Source organism: Pseudonaja textilis, chromosome 3, assembly GCF_049901715.1.
Source record: "Pseudonaja textilis isolate UNSWEBS1 chromosome 3, rPseTex1.2, whole genome shotgun sequence".
NCBI classification, from domain to species: domain Eukaryota; kingdom Metazoa; phylum Chordata; class Lepidosauria; order Squamata; family Elapidae; genus Pseudonaja; species Pseudonaja textilis.
Window position 1 is genome coordinate 57,130,018 of NC_141992.1, and position 20,194 is coordinate 57,150,211.

General features: G+C 36.8%; 1 protein-coding gene across 2 annotated transcripts; it reads left to right on the forward strand.

Annotated features, from left to right (window-relative positions):
• Window positions 1-2,536: 2,536 nt before the first annotated feature.
• On the forward strand, window positions 2,537-18,703 carry TSPAN1 (tetraspanin 1). Of its 2 annotated transcripts, none has more exons than XM_026707029.2 (8): window positions 2,537-2,670; window positions 4,146-4,210; window positions 12,016-12,222; window positions 13,950-14,024; window positions 15,583-15,681; window positions 16,145-16,300; window positions 16,571-16,654; window positions 17,836-18,703. In XM_026707029.2, the coding sequence occupies exons 2-8, from the start codon at window positions 4,154-4,156 to the stop codon at window positions 17,887-17,889; spliced, it is 732 nt and encodes a 243-aa protein (XP_026562814.1). In that variant the 5' UTR covers window positions 2,537-2,670; window positions 4,146-4,153; the 3' UTR covers window positions 17,890-18,703. The 2 variants fall into 2 exon arrangements, with proteins under 2 accessions (XP_026562814.1, XP_087785979.1); XM_087929853.1 differs by lacking the exon at window positions 2,537-2,670 and adding an exon at window positions 2,990-3,007.
• The last annotated feature ends 1,491 nt before the right edge of the window (window positions 18,704-20,194 follow it).

The window sequence follows — 20,194 nt, forward strand, 5'->3', positions numbered from 1 at the left end:
TAACTATAGTCTATAAACTATGCAAAAGAGACAATCAACCAGCCCCAAAGAGAAAAAAGGCTCCAGCACCTCTCCACCAATAATCAGCACCTAGATCAGCATAGGTTAACGCCAAGGTTAACTTCAGGCCCACAATCAAGTAAACAATACCCCAATCAAGAAACTGCCACAGAGCCATCAGTAAACAGCCCCGACCAGAGAATTTCCAAGACTGCTCCCACCCACACAGACAGGCAAAACAGCAGAATATAAACTGACAGCAAAAAGCACCCCTTATTAGCATTGATGATGTTACCTAGTTAGGATAATGAAACGTCTGCAAGAAAACAAGCAAGCTCAGAGAACACCAAGAACTCCTCAGATGTTGTTGTTGTTGTTATTATTATTATCTTTTTTAATTATTAAGCATGAAATGCAGTCAACTGAACATTTAAAAATGTATCTCAAATATAATTGACTGGCACTAATGGTTGATGGGTTGCTGCCAGAATCCTAGGTATATCAACCAAGTATTTTCTTAAGATGTACGATGTTCCGAGTAAGCACATTTTTTTGCAGTTCCGCTGGTGTTATTGCAGGAAGCTGCAATTTCTTGATGTATTTTATAAAATTCTTGGACATGGTACCAAGTGCCCCAATGACAATGTGTATCACTGTTACATGTTTCATCCATAATTGCGTAGTTTCAATGAAGCAATATTTCATGCTTTTTTCCAGTTCTTTTTCTTTGACTGGCATCTTCTGGTACAGTAATATCAATAAACTGTACACTTCAGCTTATGACAACTGTATATCTTGTGTCCCAAATGATGATCTGTTTATTGTTGTTGTTGTTATTATTATTATTTATCATCACACAGTCAACCAAATGTTCAGACTGGAATTGGCATTTTTTGTATACCTATTGAGTCCTGCAAATCTGGATGTTTGGTGGTGTTGCAGATATTAAATAACCAGATGATGATGATGATTTTAAAAACCCTCATTAAATTAATTTAGACCAGGGTTTCTCAACTTTGGCCATTTTTAAGATGTGTGGATTTCAGCTTCCCCTGCTGGCTGGAGAATTTTGGGAGTTGAAATCCACATAGCTTAAAAGTTGCCAAGGGGAATCACAGAATTTTTATTAATGCGGAAGGAGCTGTTGTTTGGTCCTGAAGTTTCCGCCTTCTGGTTCACCACATTGCTTGGCTAAGTAACATGTAGGGAGATACTAATACTATACTATTTGCTGTGCTGAGCACTTGCCCAGTGAGTTTCAAGACATGCTTATATTAGCCATTATTTAGATGTGGAAAATGCTACGCTTACAGATAGTCCCAAAATGCTTTCGTTATTCAGTTCATGTAGTTGTTGCAGGATAGGGAGGGGTGCAGATAGTAAACCAAGGAAGTATTCTAGTACTACTTTAATTCATTTGTGTAGCTTTAAATCCTGTTTGATTTTTGTGGAGCCTACAATTCACATTTCAGGGGGGAAAAACTTCTCAGTTAAAATGCATAACATTTAAAGTTCAATTACCAAATGGCAGGTTAATTGCTTTCCTTTAGAATTCTGTTTGTCACATCATCACAAAATATGGGATGAAACCAAGGGATGTAGACTTGTGTTTCTGGGGGAAGAATAACAAGGACTATTTTCCTATATAATGCTATACATTCACACAATTTTTTTTGCATGTGATTTGTAGACTGCATGATAAACTACAATATGCTAAGGCATATAGACCATATTGTGCTTTAAATCACAAGAAATGCCATTGTGTTTGTCTACCTTTAGAAGGGGTTCCTTTACCCTACTTAAGGGTTGTCTTGTCGCTGATGGATTCCAACTATTATAGAATGGGTGGAAAAACTATAATTGATTCTCTTAAACTGTGCTCCATAACATTAGCAAAGTTATTTGCATTATTCTTTTAGTAAAGATCAACAAAGACAGCCATTCAAATAAAAGTAGCCAAAGGCTTGGACTGCTACCAAGTGACTCTGTCTTTAAGCAGGATTTTCATCTTCTACCCAAATGGATGCAAAATAGAATATGGGAAGAAAAATTAGTAGAACCTGTCTAAATTATTGCAGCCAATAATATTCTGTGTATTGCTGGGAATGGGAGAGAATGGTAACTGTTTTGACCTCTAGGTGGCAGCATATTTTTTAAAAATCATAAGTCTATTAATAGTTGTGTCAAAAGATGGCCAACTTGATTGCACAAAACCAGCCCATCCCACAGTACTGTCTGAGTCTCTCCTTATTATCTTCACTACTGGAAGCCCAAGCAACGTTGTAGCATCAGTTTTAATTTCTTCTGCAGGTACACAGACACAGCTACTTCCAACACCTTCATGCACACTCTTGTATTATACACAGACAAAATTATTCAAACCAGCTGTAAAGCTAAAAAAACCAAAAACCCATCCACCTATAACCACAAGGGAGCAGTAAAGAATAAAGGAACATGGTTTAGTAGTCCTGTGAGGTTTTTTTTTAAAAAAAGAAATAAATTGCTGAGGTGTGGCCTTAGCTCTTACAGAGATTTGATTCGCTTGAAAAGGTGACTAGTCTAATAGGCTGAAACAATTTCTTCATGTTACTTAAGAGTTGACTGCTTTGTCAAGTGTAAAGATAGTGAGACTTGTTCAGGTTGATTTTGGACTTAGTTGGTGCCTTAAAGGTAAGTTCCTTGTGTATTTATGAACTTATGACAAAGGATCTTTGTTTGTAAGGATTCTTCCATATTTGAAAAAGAAGATTGGTGTACATAAGAATTAGCCTCAGATTTTAATTTGACTTTTGTAAAAGGAAGTGAGGGTTATTTAATGTTTGTTTCTTTAAAACAAAAGGACGTCTGTTATTTTTAACTGCCTTCTAACTGTGCTATTTACTCTGATATTGTATGTAATTTGTGTCTTTACTTTTGTTATTGCAATATTACTATATCAAACAATTCTAAAGGTTTAAAAATCAGCTTTGGAATAATTTCTTTTGTAGTAACATCAAGGCTACTAAAGGTGAGGATGTAGGGGAACATAGCTCTTTTAGACTTATTGGTCCAGACTACTTTGTCACTTCCATTAATGCAACTGGAGATTCAGCAATTTAACTTGTGAAAAAAGATTGACATGATAATTGATGCGTTGTTGCTGCTGATGTAAAAAGTCAAATACTGTTTTAGACTTTATAGTTTCTAGATCATAGGAAAAAAACTGATTTGAATAGTTCTGTTTTATTTCTCTACTGGCCAGATCCAGTGCTACTGCACCAGTCAAACAAACTGGAACAGGTTCTAGGAAGGGCAACAAGAACTATCAGGAGACTAGAAATTAAATCCTAAAAACAGAGATGGGTAGAATTAGGAAAATTTAGCCTTCAACTGAGAAGATACAGATGATGCAATAATACTTGAAAAAAGCAAAACCCGTTCTTTCAAATCCTAGGTTTAGGTTTTAGAAAAGTGATTCCGATTAAATATTGAAGGGAAAAGTCTTAACAATCAGAACAATTCAGTGTTGAACCAAATATTGAAGGTCATGAGAGGCTAGACAAGAATTTTTGGGGGGATATTTTAATCTGGATTATGGCAAGAAGTGGGAGTTGAGCTCTTTTCAATTCTGATATGGCCAGTGCTGACCTGGGACAATGGCATCAACTGGCTTCTGCTATGAAATCCATCAGGTGAAGAAAAAAAGACAAGTGGATAAAGCCTGTTGGGTTTTTCTTATTATTTCCTTTTACATTATCACATCTTTCTAGTGCTCTACAGAATAGATATTGGTCTTAAGACTGCCTAAAAGATTTTAATCTAAACCAGAGTTCCATAAACTGCAGCTTAACTTCTGTAATTTTGGTCAATGTGGCTCCAGCTGGAAGTGATGTGAATTAATGGGACATTGGTCTTTTAGGCCCTGCATTTAGATTAATACATAACTCTCTTACCCAAATATTGCCCAATAATATCCATATAATAATAAAATTCAGAATAGGCTTTTACCCTCAAAGAAACCCCTTTGAATGTCACACTAAGATTTTGTAAATTACCAGAACATAATTTGTGTCCAAATTTTTAAATATCAGTTGGATTTAGTTCTCCAAAAGTTTCTTGACCAGCTGTTTGTTAAATTCTTCATTATTTGGTGTTTTTTTTTACAGCTATCAAAATGAGCTGCTTTACATTCCTGAAGGTCATGATGATTTTGTTTAACCTGGCCATATTTGTGAGTACTTACCTCTTTTTTTCTGTAAATAAGCAGTGAGGTGCTTTGCATTCTTGTAAAAGAATGAGTGGATGAGAGAACCTTTTTCACTTCCTTTTAGCTCCATGTCTGTATGTTTAATAGATATGAAACAAGACATATGTCAAACCGTAACCCAAAGTCAAAGCAAGTCTCAGTAAACATATTTAAAATTCTAATGAAGGACAGATTAGACCATTAGTTTTTCCTTCTCTTTAAAACCACATCAGGCAGGAATCGGTTTACAGTACATTATTAGCATGTTTATGGCAAGTTGTGTCTTTATCTTTCAATTAATCTCTGGTGATCACATGCTGTAGTAACCTTTGCCAACTTGGTTCTACCAGTCAACTATAAATGATTTAATAGAAACAAACGAGCTTATCAAAAATGCAGCATGTGAATAATCATTGAGTACAATGAGATATGTGGTAAGAAATGGTCACAACTACAACATAAATATAATCCCTGGTTAGCAAATAGCATCTTTCTTGGGGGCAAGTTGGTGACAGTACTTGGGAAAGAACACATACATGTATGGAAGGATCAGTGTCCAAGCTTCCTCTCCCTTAGTCATGATTCTACTATTGTTTCGTCTGCTTGTCCCATAAATTCACGGTAAACAGTTTTAGAAGCTATATTAGATGATCTGTTGGCCTCTTCATGGCTACATGTTATGGCTTCTAGTGACTTGCATCATATATTCAGTGAAGCTGAAGTTTGCCTGCAAATATTAGTTGTAGTTATGTCAGCCCACAGATTAAACTATTTCAAAATAACATGAAACAGTCATTTAATAATATTGTTGGCTTGTAGATATTATTTTTTCTGTGTTTTTAGCAGTTTTCTGGGGCTGCAATACTGGTAGAACAATTAGAAGGGTTGCTGTGCAGTTTTTTTAAGTCCTTCTAAAGAAATATGCTTTTCTGCAAAGAAAGGCCAAGCCTCAAATTTACAAAGGACAACTTGAGTACAACTGTGGCTCAAGACGAAGGTAGTCATTAAAATCTGTTACTGTTTCTCAGACAAACTGAGTCAGTTTTATGGTTTCTGTGGATGTGGCTTTGATGTCATACTTGTTCTATAAATGTTATTTCAAAAAGCGGTTCAGCCGTCATTCTCCATACCTGGCTAATGTTCTCAAGGAAGTCTTGAATGTCAACTTGAACTGATTCCTTTAGCATACACCTAGTTTCAAAGCTTGAATGAAGAAAGAGCAGTTGCTCATACAGCACTTGTTAAACATCCTGTGCCTGTATTTCAAATAAACTCTGTGAGGTGACCCAGATATATACAATGAGGTCACAAAATTGTTAAGAGCCGTAACAAGGGTGTGCTACCTTTCAGAGGCCAGGAGTCACAAGTGACCTTCTTTGGAAGAAACTGTATCCCAGGTATGGATGAAATGTGATACATTGAGAGTTTTTCTTGGTTATTTACAGGGTATTTTGAAGGGAGGGCAGTAAGAAACATCACTGAGCTGTTTTAGGATCTACATTACAATGGTCTTGCCTCAGATGGTGAAATATTGAGTCTCAAAGGGTACCACTGATTTTTTTTTTTAGTAGTAATTTAAAAAATGATTCCTTGAAGGATGAAAAGAATTAGGGACCATGGCTGGCCTGGGCCCCAGTATTGCAGGTTGATTTTTTTTCCCTCACTTAATTCTACAGATATATTTGCTGCCCGTTTGCAAAGGGCTCTGGACTGCTAAAAGGGTAAAAAGATTGGTGTTTAAGCCCTCTCCTACAATCCCAAAAGAGGGGCTGTAGAGCAAGCAAGTAGGGCCGAAAGGAAGGGGTGCAGTTTGGAGCTAATATTTGGGTGTTTCTCCTCTCCCTCCTTTCCTTGCTGCTTACTAGAAAAGTGATCTGACTATGAAAATCAAAATGCAAATAAGAAAAAAAAAATCCTTAATATTTTTATTTGGTATCATAATTAAACATGCAGCAAGAACTATTTCCCCCCGAGAACAATGGCTAAGTAGGTAGGTTGGCCTCAGAGGAACATTGCCCTAAGTCACCCAATGGATTTCCACAGTTGATGAAGTGATGCTGGTGACCAGTTTCATAAATTGCATTACAACAAAACGATTCAATCACATCAAGGCATAGTGCAATAACTGGAGCACCACTTGAACACCATTGGCATTGACAAATTCAACATCAGTCAGTTGCAAAAAGTGTCTTTACTCTGAACGGTTTACATCCTGCAACAATATCCGTGACACTATCAAGCATCCATATCTGCCTTATCCCGGGTCCTTGGAAAGGTCTTGATAGGTAGACAAAAATGCCAGATCCAGCCTGAACATCTGGATGACTGTGCGACAAATCATAATAATTTAATAAACCTGTAGGCTGCCCTACTTTAAATAACTTTTGAGTGTCTCACAACAATCTAACAAGAAAGTACAATAAAATCAATAAAACACAAAAAGTACAGATAAAATATGTTGCTTGTAAATTATAGTTTAGGACAGTTGTCTGTTTGAACAGGTCATTATGACTTGGTTAACAAACCACGGTTAAACAAGCTACTTTTTTTGTGCTGTATACACTTCGTATATGTATGCTGCTATGGAGTAGAGGTTAGGTTATTGGACTCTGACTTGGTTCAAACTGGATCTCTCCTTATTGTGATTGGTTGGCTTGACTAAATCTTTGTTGAATCAAAGCACCCTTTTGAAATGGTGCAGTATATATGCAACAGTCGTTTACATGGTTTGCATATGCAGCTACAACATATTTGCATTGTCTGTAGATGCTTGCCGTTAGTCTCTTGTTCTGTGACATTATTCAAAATGTGGCATTCATTTTGTGCCCATCCCCAGTAATTCCCTATCCCTGTGTTCCTTTTCCCTGTTTTTATCTGGGTAATCTGTGGGCCTACAGCCTAATTCTAATTTAATATGTTCTGAAACATTTAAATTAGATCTTTGCCGTTTAGTGATCTACCCCCTTTTGGGGGGAAGCAGAAGAGAATAGTGTCAGGGACAGAAAAAAATAAGAAGAAAACATATTGAAAAGTGAGAAAAAAAGATATCAGAACGAAAGAGTAGCTTTACCACTTTATTTCATCCCCTCCCAGACTGTCATGCAGTCAGAGATTTATAACAGATTCATAACAGAGATTTATGAAAAAAAATATGGAACTACAGTCATCTTTACGTTCACCTTATGTATGTTCGTTAGACAAAAAGCAGCCTACAAAATACACAACATTAATCTACAATGCAGGGTTGTCTTGCAATTCTCCTTAGAAAAATTAGGATCACTGGCATTATTTGCCTACTTTTTAATAAAGGTCAGTTCCTTGAAATAGGGCCTTTAAAAAAATGAAGGTGACAAGTCCTAGAGAAACAAAAATGATACTTTAAAAATACTAATGTAGAACAATAGTGGGTACTTCTTGTTTTGCCTCTTGTTTTTAGGAAGATGTAATAGTGCCTGATCAACTGTCCTAAAATCCTGGATGTCTGAATTAGTATTATAGGGCAATGCTCATTTCTTTCCCAGAGAAGCTGCGTTTACAACCCTTTCAGCAATCAGTATATAAGCTCACGCTGTTTATTGAATAATAATTCTGAGAGGTCAAATGAATCTGGCAGAAACTTTTTTTTAAGCAACTTGGGTTCAGATTTTCTGAATCTGTTCTACAAATCTGGGAATTATGATGTGGTTTTTCTCAAAAGGAAGTGACTTCTCATCCCACAGACCCCATGTATTCAGCCTGGCACCAATATTTTAGATATAGATTGTGGCTTGTCCTTTTGTTTGAAAGTAAATAAAACCTGCACCTGTGTTCAAGGATAATTGCTTTGACCTCTTTAGGAATGTTTGTGAATTATGTTACAGGCATTGTTCACTTAAAAAGGAATATTTATACAGTTGAAATACTTGGTTGCTTCTGATAACACCTCCTTGAAAGGCTGGGAAATTTGAAACAATTCTTCCTGTGCTAGTACAATAGAATCATAGTCCCAAAGGTGTTTGTCCAAAGGACAACTGGACGTGCTTTGTTTTTTTCTTGAAGATGTTTTGCTTCTCATCCAGTTATGACTGATGGGTGGAGAATAGAAGGATTTATATTCCTTGCAGTCATCTAGTTGTTAGCAGTCTCTTTGAAAGTCATTGAGACCACTTGGAGATTTATGTGTGCCCTCAGGGTCATCCAAATAGTGCAAATAATTTATTTATTTGATTTGTCAATCGCTTACAAGGTAACAGATATAAATATAAACATGAGTTAGAATACAGGAAATAGGTACGAATAAATGGGGACAATAGGACAGGGACGGTAGGCACGATGGGGCACTTTTATGCATGCCCCTTACAGACCTCTCAAATAGGTGTGGAACTTCCTTGGAAATGCAGGAAAGGACTGTGTTGTAAACAGAGGATAGGTGGTGTTGTATCCCTCCTCCTCTGTTGAGAGAGGGGCGGATCTATTTCAGTGTAGATGGTCTCTTTGACTCCTCTTTCAAACCAGTGGTCCTTTCTGTCCAAAACGTGAACTTCACTGCTTCAAAAGTATGACTTTGTGTTCCAAATACAGATGGACAGCTGAACCTTGTCCTGATGGGATTGTTCTCCTCAGTTGTGCCATGCATTTGTGAAGGGATTGTTTTGTTTCTCCAATGTTATAGATCTGTACATGTCTCACTGCATTGTACTGCATATATTTAAGAGCTCAGGACAGCCTTGTTCAATATGGAGGACTATAAAATTATCTGGGGGTGAAAGAGATTGATCAGGGTCAGAGAAAATGAGGCTTCTAGGTATTTTAGGACAATGCAGAAGAGTAAGATTTGGCATTATACTTGCTGAAGCATCATCTTCTGTACAATGGTTAAATCTATATAACTTCCTTAAATAGAAATACATTTAAAGTAATCATACAGGACTGATGATATTTAATCATGCATTAAATATGTTAGCAGTGTTAAAACATATTTGTTTGAGTCAATTATTTTTGATAGAATCACAAATAGGAAAGTATCTTCAGTTTGTAGAAAATGGAAATAAATCAGGATTCTAGAGTAGGAAGCATTTAAAACCTAACTTAAATATTAAGCTTATTTTCAAATTTATTGAATTTTACCTTTTGACTTTTAGAACCTTTTAAAAGCTAATTTAATGTTTACACTAAAGGACATAAATGTAATGCTTTAACAAGTCAAAAAAGCTGCCCAAGAAATTTTGCAAAACCTTTTAAGGGATAAATGTAGTTTTCGTAAGGATTATGTCAAAATGTAGTCTAGACTCTAGAATGTATTTGTCAAGCTGTAGGGCTATGATTATAGTTAGACTCAATTCTAGTTCAACTATGTATGTGGGAACTAGACTACAAGATCAGTTGCTAAAAATATTTGATGGGTCCTGAGAGGTGGGACATCTCTGCTATGGTGCCTGCCTTATAGAATATTCTTCAGTCCTGAAGCCAGTTTAGCTCAATCTCTGTTAACATTCCAGAAGTTCCTCAAGACTTAGTTATGTTGCTATGTTTGGGGATCCCAGGGAACTAGTAATATAGGTAGTTCTTGACATATGACCACAATTGAGCTCAAAATTTCTGTTGCTAAATGAGACAGTTGTTAAGTGAATTTTGCCCCATTTTATGACCTTTCCTGTCATAGTTGGTATGTGAATTGTTGCAGTTGTTAAGTTAGTAACCCAGTTGTTAAGTGGATCTGGCTTCCCCATTGACTTTTCTTGTCAGAAGGTCGCAAAAGAGGATTGTGTGACCCTGGGACAGTGCAACCATCATAAATATGAGTCAGTTGCCAAGTGTCTGAATTTTGATCATGTGACCATGGGGATGCTGCAATAATTTTAAGTATGGACAATGATTACAAGTGATTTTTTTTCAGTACTGTTGTAAATTCAAACGATCACTAAATCAAGGGGTTGCCAACCTTTTGGACCTTAGGGACCACCAAACTCATAATTTTAAATCCCAGGGACCACTAACCAGTTCTGTGGGCATGGCCTAATTTGTGGATGTGGCTTGGTGGTCATGTGACTGGTTGGGCATGGCTTGTATGTAAATATTATAAATATTTATATAAATATTAATTATTATTATTTTTTAAAGAGCAACTTTTACCCAAAATCAGGCAAAGCAGGCAGGCAGATTGAGTTGCTCACAGAATCGCAGATTCATTCAGTGATCTATCTATCTGCCATCGGCTACCTCAGTCTGTCACATAAAATTTGCTTGTAAGCAAACTCACAAAATTAACTCACAACACACCATGTATGTAAATATTGATTTTTTTATTTTTTTAAAAGAGCAACTTTTACCCAAAATCAGGCAAAGCAGGCAGGCAGATTGAGTTGCTCACAGAATCACAGATTCATTCAGTGACCTATCTATCTGCCATTGGCTACCTCAGTCTGTCACATAAAATTTGCTTGCCATGAGTCTGCACTGAATAATAGAACCTTCAGTCCTAAGGAAGGTTCAGTTGTGCTTAAAAGCAGAGCCGAAGATCTAAAGACTAGCTAGAAAGCAAGAAATCCAACCATTTCCTGCTTTGTAGCTAATCTAAATCTCCTGGCACAGCAGAACAGCTGATGGTCAGGAAAAAGAAAAGAAGGAAAAATAGCAATTTAGCAGGCAAGTTTGCCAGGTAAGGAGTGAGTGGGAGGGGAGGGTTCCCACAGGCCATGTGGGTGGCGCAGCCTTGTGTTTCTGTGCAGCCTGGATTAATTGCTTTGTGGGGGTGCTCTGGGGGTGAGATTACTCTGCGGCCCACCAAATTTTCTCGCAACTCACTAGTGGGCCACGGCCCACCAGTTGGCGACTGCTGCACTAAATGAACTGTTATAAGTCAAGGACTACCTGTACTCTAAGATCGCTCCACTATTGGAGTTGATATATTTACTGTGTTTCTATCCTATGATTTCTATCGTTTGATTTTTATTGATCTTTTTTTAAAAAAAATAATAGTTTTGTACTTTTATATTAATTGTTGTTTGCCACTGAGAGTTGCTCCTGGGGAAATGAGCAACCATATAAATTTAATAAAAATAAATAAATAAAATGCATAGTCTTATGACTAAGGTGATATTTAAGATGATATTTTGGCTCGCCATCAAATCTCACACCACCTTTTGATGAGAAATGAGAAATTCCTAATTAGAAACCGTTGTTTCTGGTGAATAATAATTATTCTTGGTGAAATCACTCTACTAGTTATATGCAATGACTAGCAAGAACTTGAGAAGCATGCTTGGCTGCAGAGTTGTGGATGTGGGAAAACCGAAGCCTCCAAGTACTTTTCTGAAGTCTTTTCATTATGGTGAAGCACATGTGTTACAAGTGCATAGCTAAAAGATCACAATTTTGCATGTATGGATCTGCACAGTGGTGATATTCAATTTTTTTTACTACCGGTTCTGTGAGCGTGGCTCGGTGGGCGTGCATTGGCTTGATGGGGGTGGCAGGGGAAGCATACTGTAAAGTCTCCATTCTCTCCCCACTCCTGGAGGAAGGTTACTGTAAAATCCCCATTCTCTCCAAACCCCACTAACCTGCTTTTCAGCTCTGTTTTCCTGTGCAGAGCAACAAAAGAAGACCCAGCCAATCAGCTGGGATTTGGGAGGCAGAGAATAGATGGGGTGGGACCAGTCAGAGGTGGTATTCTGAATGACTCAAAATTTCCGCTACCGGTTCTCCAGAACTAGTCAGAACCTGCTGAATACCACCTCTGGATGTGCATGTACACCTCCACTATCTATACTTGAGCATATATTTCTTGTGTTGTTGTTTTTTTTGTCTAGCTTGGTGGAGCAACACTGCTGGGCATCGGGATCTGGGTTACTGTTGACAGTAAATCCTTCCTTGATATATTTGGTGCAATATCCGCCAGTGTCCTCCAATTTGTGCATGTTGGTTACCTCCTCATTGCCATTGGAGCTGTTCTGTTCCTGCTGGGTTTCCTAGGATGCTGTGGAGCTCAGAAAGAGAGCAAATGCCTTCTGATCATGGTAAATTCTGCAAAGCATTTTCATTGTTTGCTGCATAAAATTGTTGATGGATACTAAAGTATGTAATGAAACCTAGCACGATGAAGGCATTATTGAAAGTTATTCATTGAGGTCATTTTTTTAAAGGAAAAGATCCAAAGTGATTAATCCAGATATATTAGGGATAGAATTTCTATCTTTTTTCCAATTTTTTTAAAGAAAATTTTTATTAAACAAAAAGAAAAACATTTAAAAACAGTGAACATGGTGTAATCATCCTGACACACCTAATTGTCATACATAGTTATTTTGGATGACAAATAATACATATTTATAGAGTATATACATCTATATCAGCAGTTCTTTATACTCCTAGTGTATTATCTTACAATCCTTATCTCATTTTAGTTTAAGTTTTAAGTCCTTCCTTTTTCCTAGCCAGTGCTAAAACTTTTCCATACTTTATAATATTCAGATTCATCTTTATTTTTTAATTCCAATGTTAGTTTATCCATTTCTGTGCATGTCCATATCTTTTTAATTATCTCTGCTTCACCTGGAATTTCTTTAAGTTTCCATTTTTGAGCATAGGCTAATCTCACAGCTATAATCACGTGTATTATTAGATATGTAATTTCTTTATTGTACCTCTCTATGTTAATTCCCAATAGAAAGAGTTCCAGTTTATATTCAAGTTTTTGAATAAAGTGTTTCCTTATTTGTGATTATACAGTATTTTTCCCCCATTTGGGTCATAAAACTAAGTTATTTTTTTTTAAGTGCACATTCCAGCTATTGCTGGTAAATGCTGATTTTTATTTCCCTGTTAGATAACTTAACAAGGAAATAAGGTCTTGTTCAAACAACATGCTAAATCATAACTGTTTTGCCAAGGGTCAGGGCAGCAATTGGTTGCCCAGGCAATTGGTTGTTTTGGACTCAGAGACAATGAACACCCAAGTAAATAAAGGGATTTTAAGCCTGATTATTTGCTCAAGCAAACAGATTTAAAAGCATAACACAAAAAACATGTATAGCAAGAAAGATAATATCCAGATTGTTTACGGATTATCAGGAACTCTTTAATAACAACACCAGTTTTGTGCAGAAGCTCCCAACAAACAACTCCAAGGTTTTGGTTTTTTTAAATCAAAACCTGACACTGTGACTTCAAGGCCCAGGCATGGTCAGGAGACTACAAAGTATGACCTTGGTTTGATGGCCAATAATTCAGGAATGAGAACTGAGAGTCTGAGACTTTCGCAGCAAGAAAAGCTTTGAAGTTATATGAAGATTTCCACCTCCCTTCTCCTTTGTTTAGCAAACAAGAGCAAAAATATCCTAGCAGCTTAGTTCAGAATGAGCTCTAAGGAATTTTCTTAATATGAAGGATAAATCAAAATTATGTCACTAAACTCATGAAAATATCAATGACCTTCTACACTGCCACTACAATAACAATTTAGGCTAATAAAAAGCCCTTCTGAAAAACCTAAGAATCCAAATAAGAAGATGCAGTGAAAGTAAAAGAAGGAATATGAAGAGGGAGCTTGAGTTTTATATGAGAAATCCCATATGAAATGGGCTAATTCTCTTTAAAATTTGCTTTTAACAGTCTTTCAGACTGAGACTAAGCAGCTATTTTTCCAGAGATGGAACACACTTGGCCAAGGGCATCCAATGCTTCATTTTTGTATTAATACTTTGTAGAATTAGCAAACTTATTACTTTATTGTCCCTCTTCCTAGTTCTTCAGCATTATCCTGATCATCTTCATAATTGAAGTTGCTGGTGCAGTAGTAGCTTTGGTCTACACATCACTCGTAAGTATCATGGAATAGAAGAAATGTTAGTTTGTGGGGAGAATTTCAGGATCTCAAGTAAATACTGATATTCCACTTAACGTACTCTAAATGTTAGATTACCAATGAGGTTAAGGTACCTTATTCTTAGTTTTGGTGTAATAATGGGCTGTCCTTGTTAGGGAGAAATGCATACAACTTAGCAAGAGTGCTATTATTATTATTATTATTTCCCAAATCTTTATTTTTCTTATACCATATATTTACTCTGCACACAAGACACAATGAGACATAAATGCACTGGATTGTTTCCTCAGGAATAAAATGGAAAGTAGCCTACGCTGATGTCCATAACATAAGAAAAGAGGGACATCTCACTTTCTCTGAGCCATGTTTTCTCAGCTTGGTTCCTGATCCGACCTTTGTGTGTAGGCATATGGGGATGGTGAGGCAGAAAGTTTATGGAACTCAGCAGGGCACAAACAAGATTGTGCTGCATAACTTGAACAAGTGTCTCCTCTGCATTGAAAAGGATATTCGGCATGATGTATCCAAATAGCAATTCTTGAGAAATGTTCCACATAGCCTATCTGTGTAGAGGAGAATAGCTATTCCCCATTTGACAAAGCATTGATTTTTGAAAAACCAGGCAGACACTTATTTGTGGTTTGGTCTTTACCTTCTTTTTAAAAATTAAAGGTGTCTTGCTTTATTGCCCTTTTTTGGCAATCACCACGATATGGGCAGTAACAAAACGAGTTGTAACACAGAATTGAATTCTTTGCTGTAGAATTACATCTTTGGAACTCCAAGCACTGTCATCTGTGATGCCTAAGGGGTTATGAGTAGTCTTGTTTCTTCAGTGCCCGCTGCATTCGTCTGTGATGTTAAGAGGAGATTGAACTGATTAAAAAAAGTGACATAGAGATGAATGGAATCACCTTAAGAAGCTCATCACTGAATAACAATAGTGCAGAGAAAACAGATGTTTTCAGGCATCTCTGAATTTGGGGTTTTATTGGAAGGAAAGGGCTAGGCCACCTGATGTCCATTAGCTCCAGTGCATCCATGGTTAATTTCCTTGACCTGCCAGGCTCTGGCTTTATTTTTGAAATATTTTTTTCACTGAAATGGAATAAATGAGGCAGGTATATTGCAATGTCTCGACCTTTAACATCATTTTTTTAAAAACAATAACAACCCATATGACCACCTCTGGCTGGTTCCCACATAGACTCAATAAATATTTTTAGAAAATCAAATTGGTGAATGGCTGCATATTTTGTGTCTATTGATGCCCAAGATAAGCAAAGATGCTAGAATGCCTCAAAAAGCTTGGCGGGTATGAGTACCCATTATGGAAGACATTATGTGTCAGTGCCAATGATATTTCCCCTGATTCCAAATATGTTTAGCAGCCCACGAAGGCCATCTATTCTTGCATAAAGGACCTACAGAAGGTGAAGCAGAATCTTAATAATTCCACAGATGCTGAGGTGAAAGAATGGCCTTGCATCTTTATAAGGAAAGCTTATTATATGTTCTCATATGTTTTGTATAATTCTTTTCTTCTTTTCAGGCAGAGACTATATTGCAAGCAACAGTGGCAAAATTACTAAAAGATGACTATGGGAAACCTAACCCAGTTACTGAAGCATGGAATATTACAATGACTGAAGTAAGTTGGTATTCCACTCTCCATATTATATGCAAGATTTTTATGAGAAAATGTAGAAACCTCCCTTACACCTAAGTATAAATGATGTTGCTTTCTTTACAGCTACCAGTTAGTTTTACCTCAAAGTTGGAAGTCTTCATCTCAGAAACTTAATCATAAATGTATCATAGTTTATTGAGGGTCATCTTAATGCTTCTAATGTTGGCTTATAAACAGACAAGCATTAATATAAAAGAAAATATAGTTACAGTGGGATTCTTAGTGGGTAAGGAGTTTTTAATTGAGGATTGTATGTTGAAATAAATAAATAAATAAACAAACAAACAAACAAACAACAAACAAACAAACAAATAAATAAATAAATAACAGAGTAATAGAATTGGAAGGGTCTTTGAAGGTCTTCTAATGCAATCCCCTGTGGGTGAATGTGAACTCTAATTTTAATACATGTTTTTTTCCTTAGCTGAAGTGCTGTGGTTTGTCAAATTACACAGACTTTAGTGACTCCTATTTCTACAAGAAAACAAACTCGTATCCAGGGCAATGCTGCAACTCTTCTATCTCGTCTCTCTCTGACATTACTTGCAATGAAACTTTAGCTGCAAGGTTTGAAGTGAAGGTATGGAAACATGTCTATTCTGGAGCAAAGTGGGCCAAGGCTTTGAGTGGAGTGACCCTCAGTGATTTAGCACCCAGATTCTATACTTGGCATTTTTGACTCAGTGTTTCAAAAAATGTGGATCTAAAATAAGTTCAGGACTTCACTCTTCTACAAAGAACTGTGATGATGGTACCTTTGAACTGTTCCCAGGCAAGGGGGGTTTGGAATTTCTAGACAGAACTAGTTCTTTTTAAATTTAACTGATTTTTTTGTTTGTTTTAATTCCAGGGCTGCTTCCCTCAGATGCTGTCTGAAATTCGTAAGAATGCAGCTGTAGTGGGTGGAGTTGCAGCTGGAATTGGGGCCTTAGAGGTATGTTGATTGAACTTTGCAAGAACCCATCTAGGTTAGCATTAACCTATCTCAGGGGCTACCACAAAGAAGAGGGAGTCAAGCCCCGTGTGCTATTAAAAGCACCTGAAGGCAGGACAAGACGGAATGGATGGAAACTAATCAAGGAGAGAAGCAACCTAGAACTAAGGAAAAAAATTCCTGACAGAACAATTATGGTAATCAGTGGAACAACTTGCCTCCAAAGTTGTAAATGCTCCAACACTGGAAGTTTTTAAGAAGAGATTGGATAACCTGAAATAGAATAGGATTTCCTGCCTAAGCAGGGGGTTGGACTAGAAGACCTCCAAGGTCCCTTCCAACTCTGTCTCTTCTCTTCTCTTCTCTTCTCTTCTCTTCTCTTCTCTTCTCTTCTCTTCTCTTCTCTTCTCTTCTCTTCTCTTCTCTTCCATTTCATTCCTATTCCTATTCCATCATTGATGTGCCTTAAAGAGATAGCTTCTTCTTTAATGAAACCTTCTCATAATTCGCACCTTGCATGCATCCATGGGTATCCTCACATGGTGTCAAAAAAGTCAAGATTGCAGCCATAAGCAGGACATATAAAAAGAGACAAGGATTTGAGCACATGTTGTATCTTCCCTGCTGATGCTTGTATGCACAGATACAAGATAGGCTTCTAATCTTGCATGCAGTAGCTCTTTCAGTCCTCATTGTTTACTACCTAAGAAAGATAGGGTCTAAAAGAACTACTACTACTACTAAAGAGTAGTATCTTTAAATATGTTCTTTTCATGCTTAAAACTTTTCATGCTTAAAATTGCTCATTTTAGAATGCAACACATGCACGCGAAGCACATGCCCAAAGAATAAGTAGTAAATATTTTGAATTCCACCACTGACTTCATTCGTGCATAATGCTAAATTTTTGATGCTTTTTAACATTGTAAACTGGGATGACATATTTCCAACATAGAGTTAAGCCATAGTTGGCTGTTTTGCAAATCGTATTCAACCAAAAATAACCAAATCTTCAATAGCCTAGAAAGTAGCTAATAGGTAAGGAGACTCCTTTGTGTATGATTCAGGGTGGTGTTTTGGTGATTTATTTTTTCTTTCATAATTGAGCTAGATTTTATTTAAAGTATTACCTATTTCTTCAAGTATAAACTCACTTTTTATCTCATTTCCCTATTTCTCAGATTGCAGCAATGGTAGTGGCAATGTACCTTTATTGCAAAATGGATGAAAAGTGACCGGAATAGGCAACGGAAAAGATTACCTCCCCACAAGCCAAGCCTATGACACAACACTTTCTTAACCTGTATCTACACCAATTAAACATTTCATGGGCCTGAAGCCTGAATGTATAATTAACCAGCTGACTCTACCTAGATGGAATCTTTAGTATGTACATAAAGTTGTGAAAAGCAATGTGATAAGAGAACACTATTAACATAAAGGCCCTTTGTATTGAAAGCCAGAAATGCCAGGGGTGGGGGTGGGGGAGGCAAAAGTAAACCTGGAAATGTTTATGCCTTCTAAAAATGGCCTTTATATATCCAATATATGCAGTGTGAAGGTTTTTGCTAGCTTTGATATTGGTCACCCTGGGTTGTTGACAACCTCTCTAAGAATAAATGGTCCAGAATGGAATAATTTGTTTGGGAAAAGTTTGGGATTGATTAATTGAAATTCCTGTGTATTACTAATGGGAAATCAACATTGTTTTTGTTCTTGACATAAACAATAGATGAGCACATGTGGTCTACTGTTGGAGGAAAACATGGCTGTAAAAATTGACAGGAAAGGAAATGACTTTCTTTCTTTTGCCTTTCTATCCCCCACAGTATTGGTTGTATGCAACTTGCTAAGGACCGAAAGGGTGTCTGATTGAGCTGGCTGTATATGAAAGGAGTTCCCTTTGTAACTAATTTTATTGTACATGATGTAGTCCTCTATTTTTTTATTCTGTGTGAATACAGTTTAATTTATAATAATGTAACTATAAAATCATATTATTTGCACCTGGATTGGACTATTGTAATAAAATTTACTTTTTAATTACAACTTATGGCACTGGTTATCTTGCAGCAAAGAGCCCCAATAGAAATAGGCAAGACTAGATATAACTCTGTGTGGGCATTTGACTTATTCCCTTTAGATTATTTCTGTCACTCCTGATACTTATGAATATTCCAGCTGATGGATAAAAGCCAAGTGTAAATAGCTAGCTCTGTAGGTAACCTTTTATCCCTTTTTTTGAGAGAATAATCATCATTTGAGGATGCCACAGACTTGGAACTGATTTTATTTTTGGCAAAAAAATGGAAATTTTTTTATTTTATTTTTGAAATTGTATTGATTTCAAGACTGAGTAATAGTAAAATGAGAGTTTCAGTATAAATCTGATTAATAAAAAAGCCCACATTATATTCTAATTAAATTTAAAAAGTAATTAATAGAAGTTAATGTGAGCTCTTTCATTATACAGTTTTTAACATAGATCTCTTCCTTGCCTATATATTGTATTCAAGAAGCATCAGGGAGTAATTGTCAACATATTTCCTTTACGAGGATACAAGCATATCTGAAAAGTAGAATCACTGCTGGTCCCCAAGATGGTAATTGTAGCACAGCTGCGGGAATTATCTTCTACAGCCTCCTTTATATGGAACCAAACAAATTCTGCAGAGTACCATCATTTCAGACAATAGCCAAAAAGCCAATACAACGCAATGTTCTCTACAATAAACCAAAATGCCTTTTCCCCAAGAAAAAATAATTTCTTCATGAGTTATAATTATTATGGAACATTTCAAGAGTTTACATCATGATGAAACAATAGTAAATAAATATGCAGTAAATTATATTAGGAATCAAAAAGCCCAAACATTTAGCATCCTTTCTATAAGGTAGGTCATGGCAATGATGTATTGGTGTGAATGAAGGGAACAGTCCAGCTGAGCAGGCTTCTGTCAGCTACTTTCTTCCATCTCATTTCATAGAGCTTTTCATTTGGTGGAAAAACAAAATCACTGAGAAATGACTTCATTTTGTCATGCAAAAGATGTTGCCATTTTTTTTACTGCACTGGGTTCACCGCACTGGATAATTTTTTACTGTACTGGGTTCATAAAGAGGAATGTAACATTAAGCTGCTGGGGCATATGAACTACTCCCTGGTCAAAGGCAAGATGTATGAATTCCATTCTCTCTGTTAGACTGCCTTTCTCATAAACAAGAAGAGGTGAGAATGTGTTAGGTATTCTGCTTAATGGAATATATGTATTTGTGTATGTGAGTGTGTACCAGGGGTGGGATTCAAAAATCCCAGCAACCGGTTCACTGCTCAGGTGCTGGGTGGGCATGGCCATGATGCGTGTGGCCTACCGGAACTTCCAGGCCATTTTTTTTTGCCTTCCCAAGGCTCCAGAGGCTTCCCCCAGGCTCTGGAAGCTGAAAACAGGCCTGTTTCCGGACTTCCAGTACTTCCGGGAGGACCGTTTTTCACCTTCCCAAGGGTCCAGAGGCTTCCCTCAGGCTTCTGGGAGGGCGAAA

Excerpts from the sequence above, each read along its gene's own strand:
- TSPAN1 (XM_026707029.2), top strand. The coding sequence starts at position 4,154 with ATGAGCTGCTTTACATTCCTGAAGGTCATGATGATTTTGTTTAACCTG. Across the intron at positions 14,025-15,582 it reads CTTTGGTCTACACATCACTC|GCAGAGACTATATTGCAAGC; the intron begins GTAAGTATCATG and ends TCTTCTTTTCAG. Across the intron at positions 15,682-16,144 it reads GGAATATTACAATGACTGAA|CTGAAGTGCTGTGGTTTGTC; the intron begins GTAAGTTGGTAT and ends TTTTTTCCTTAG.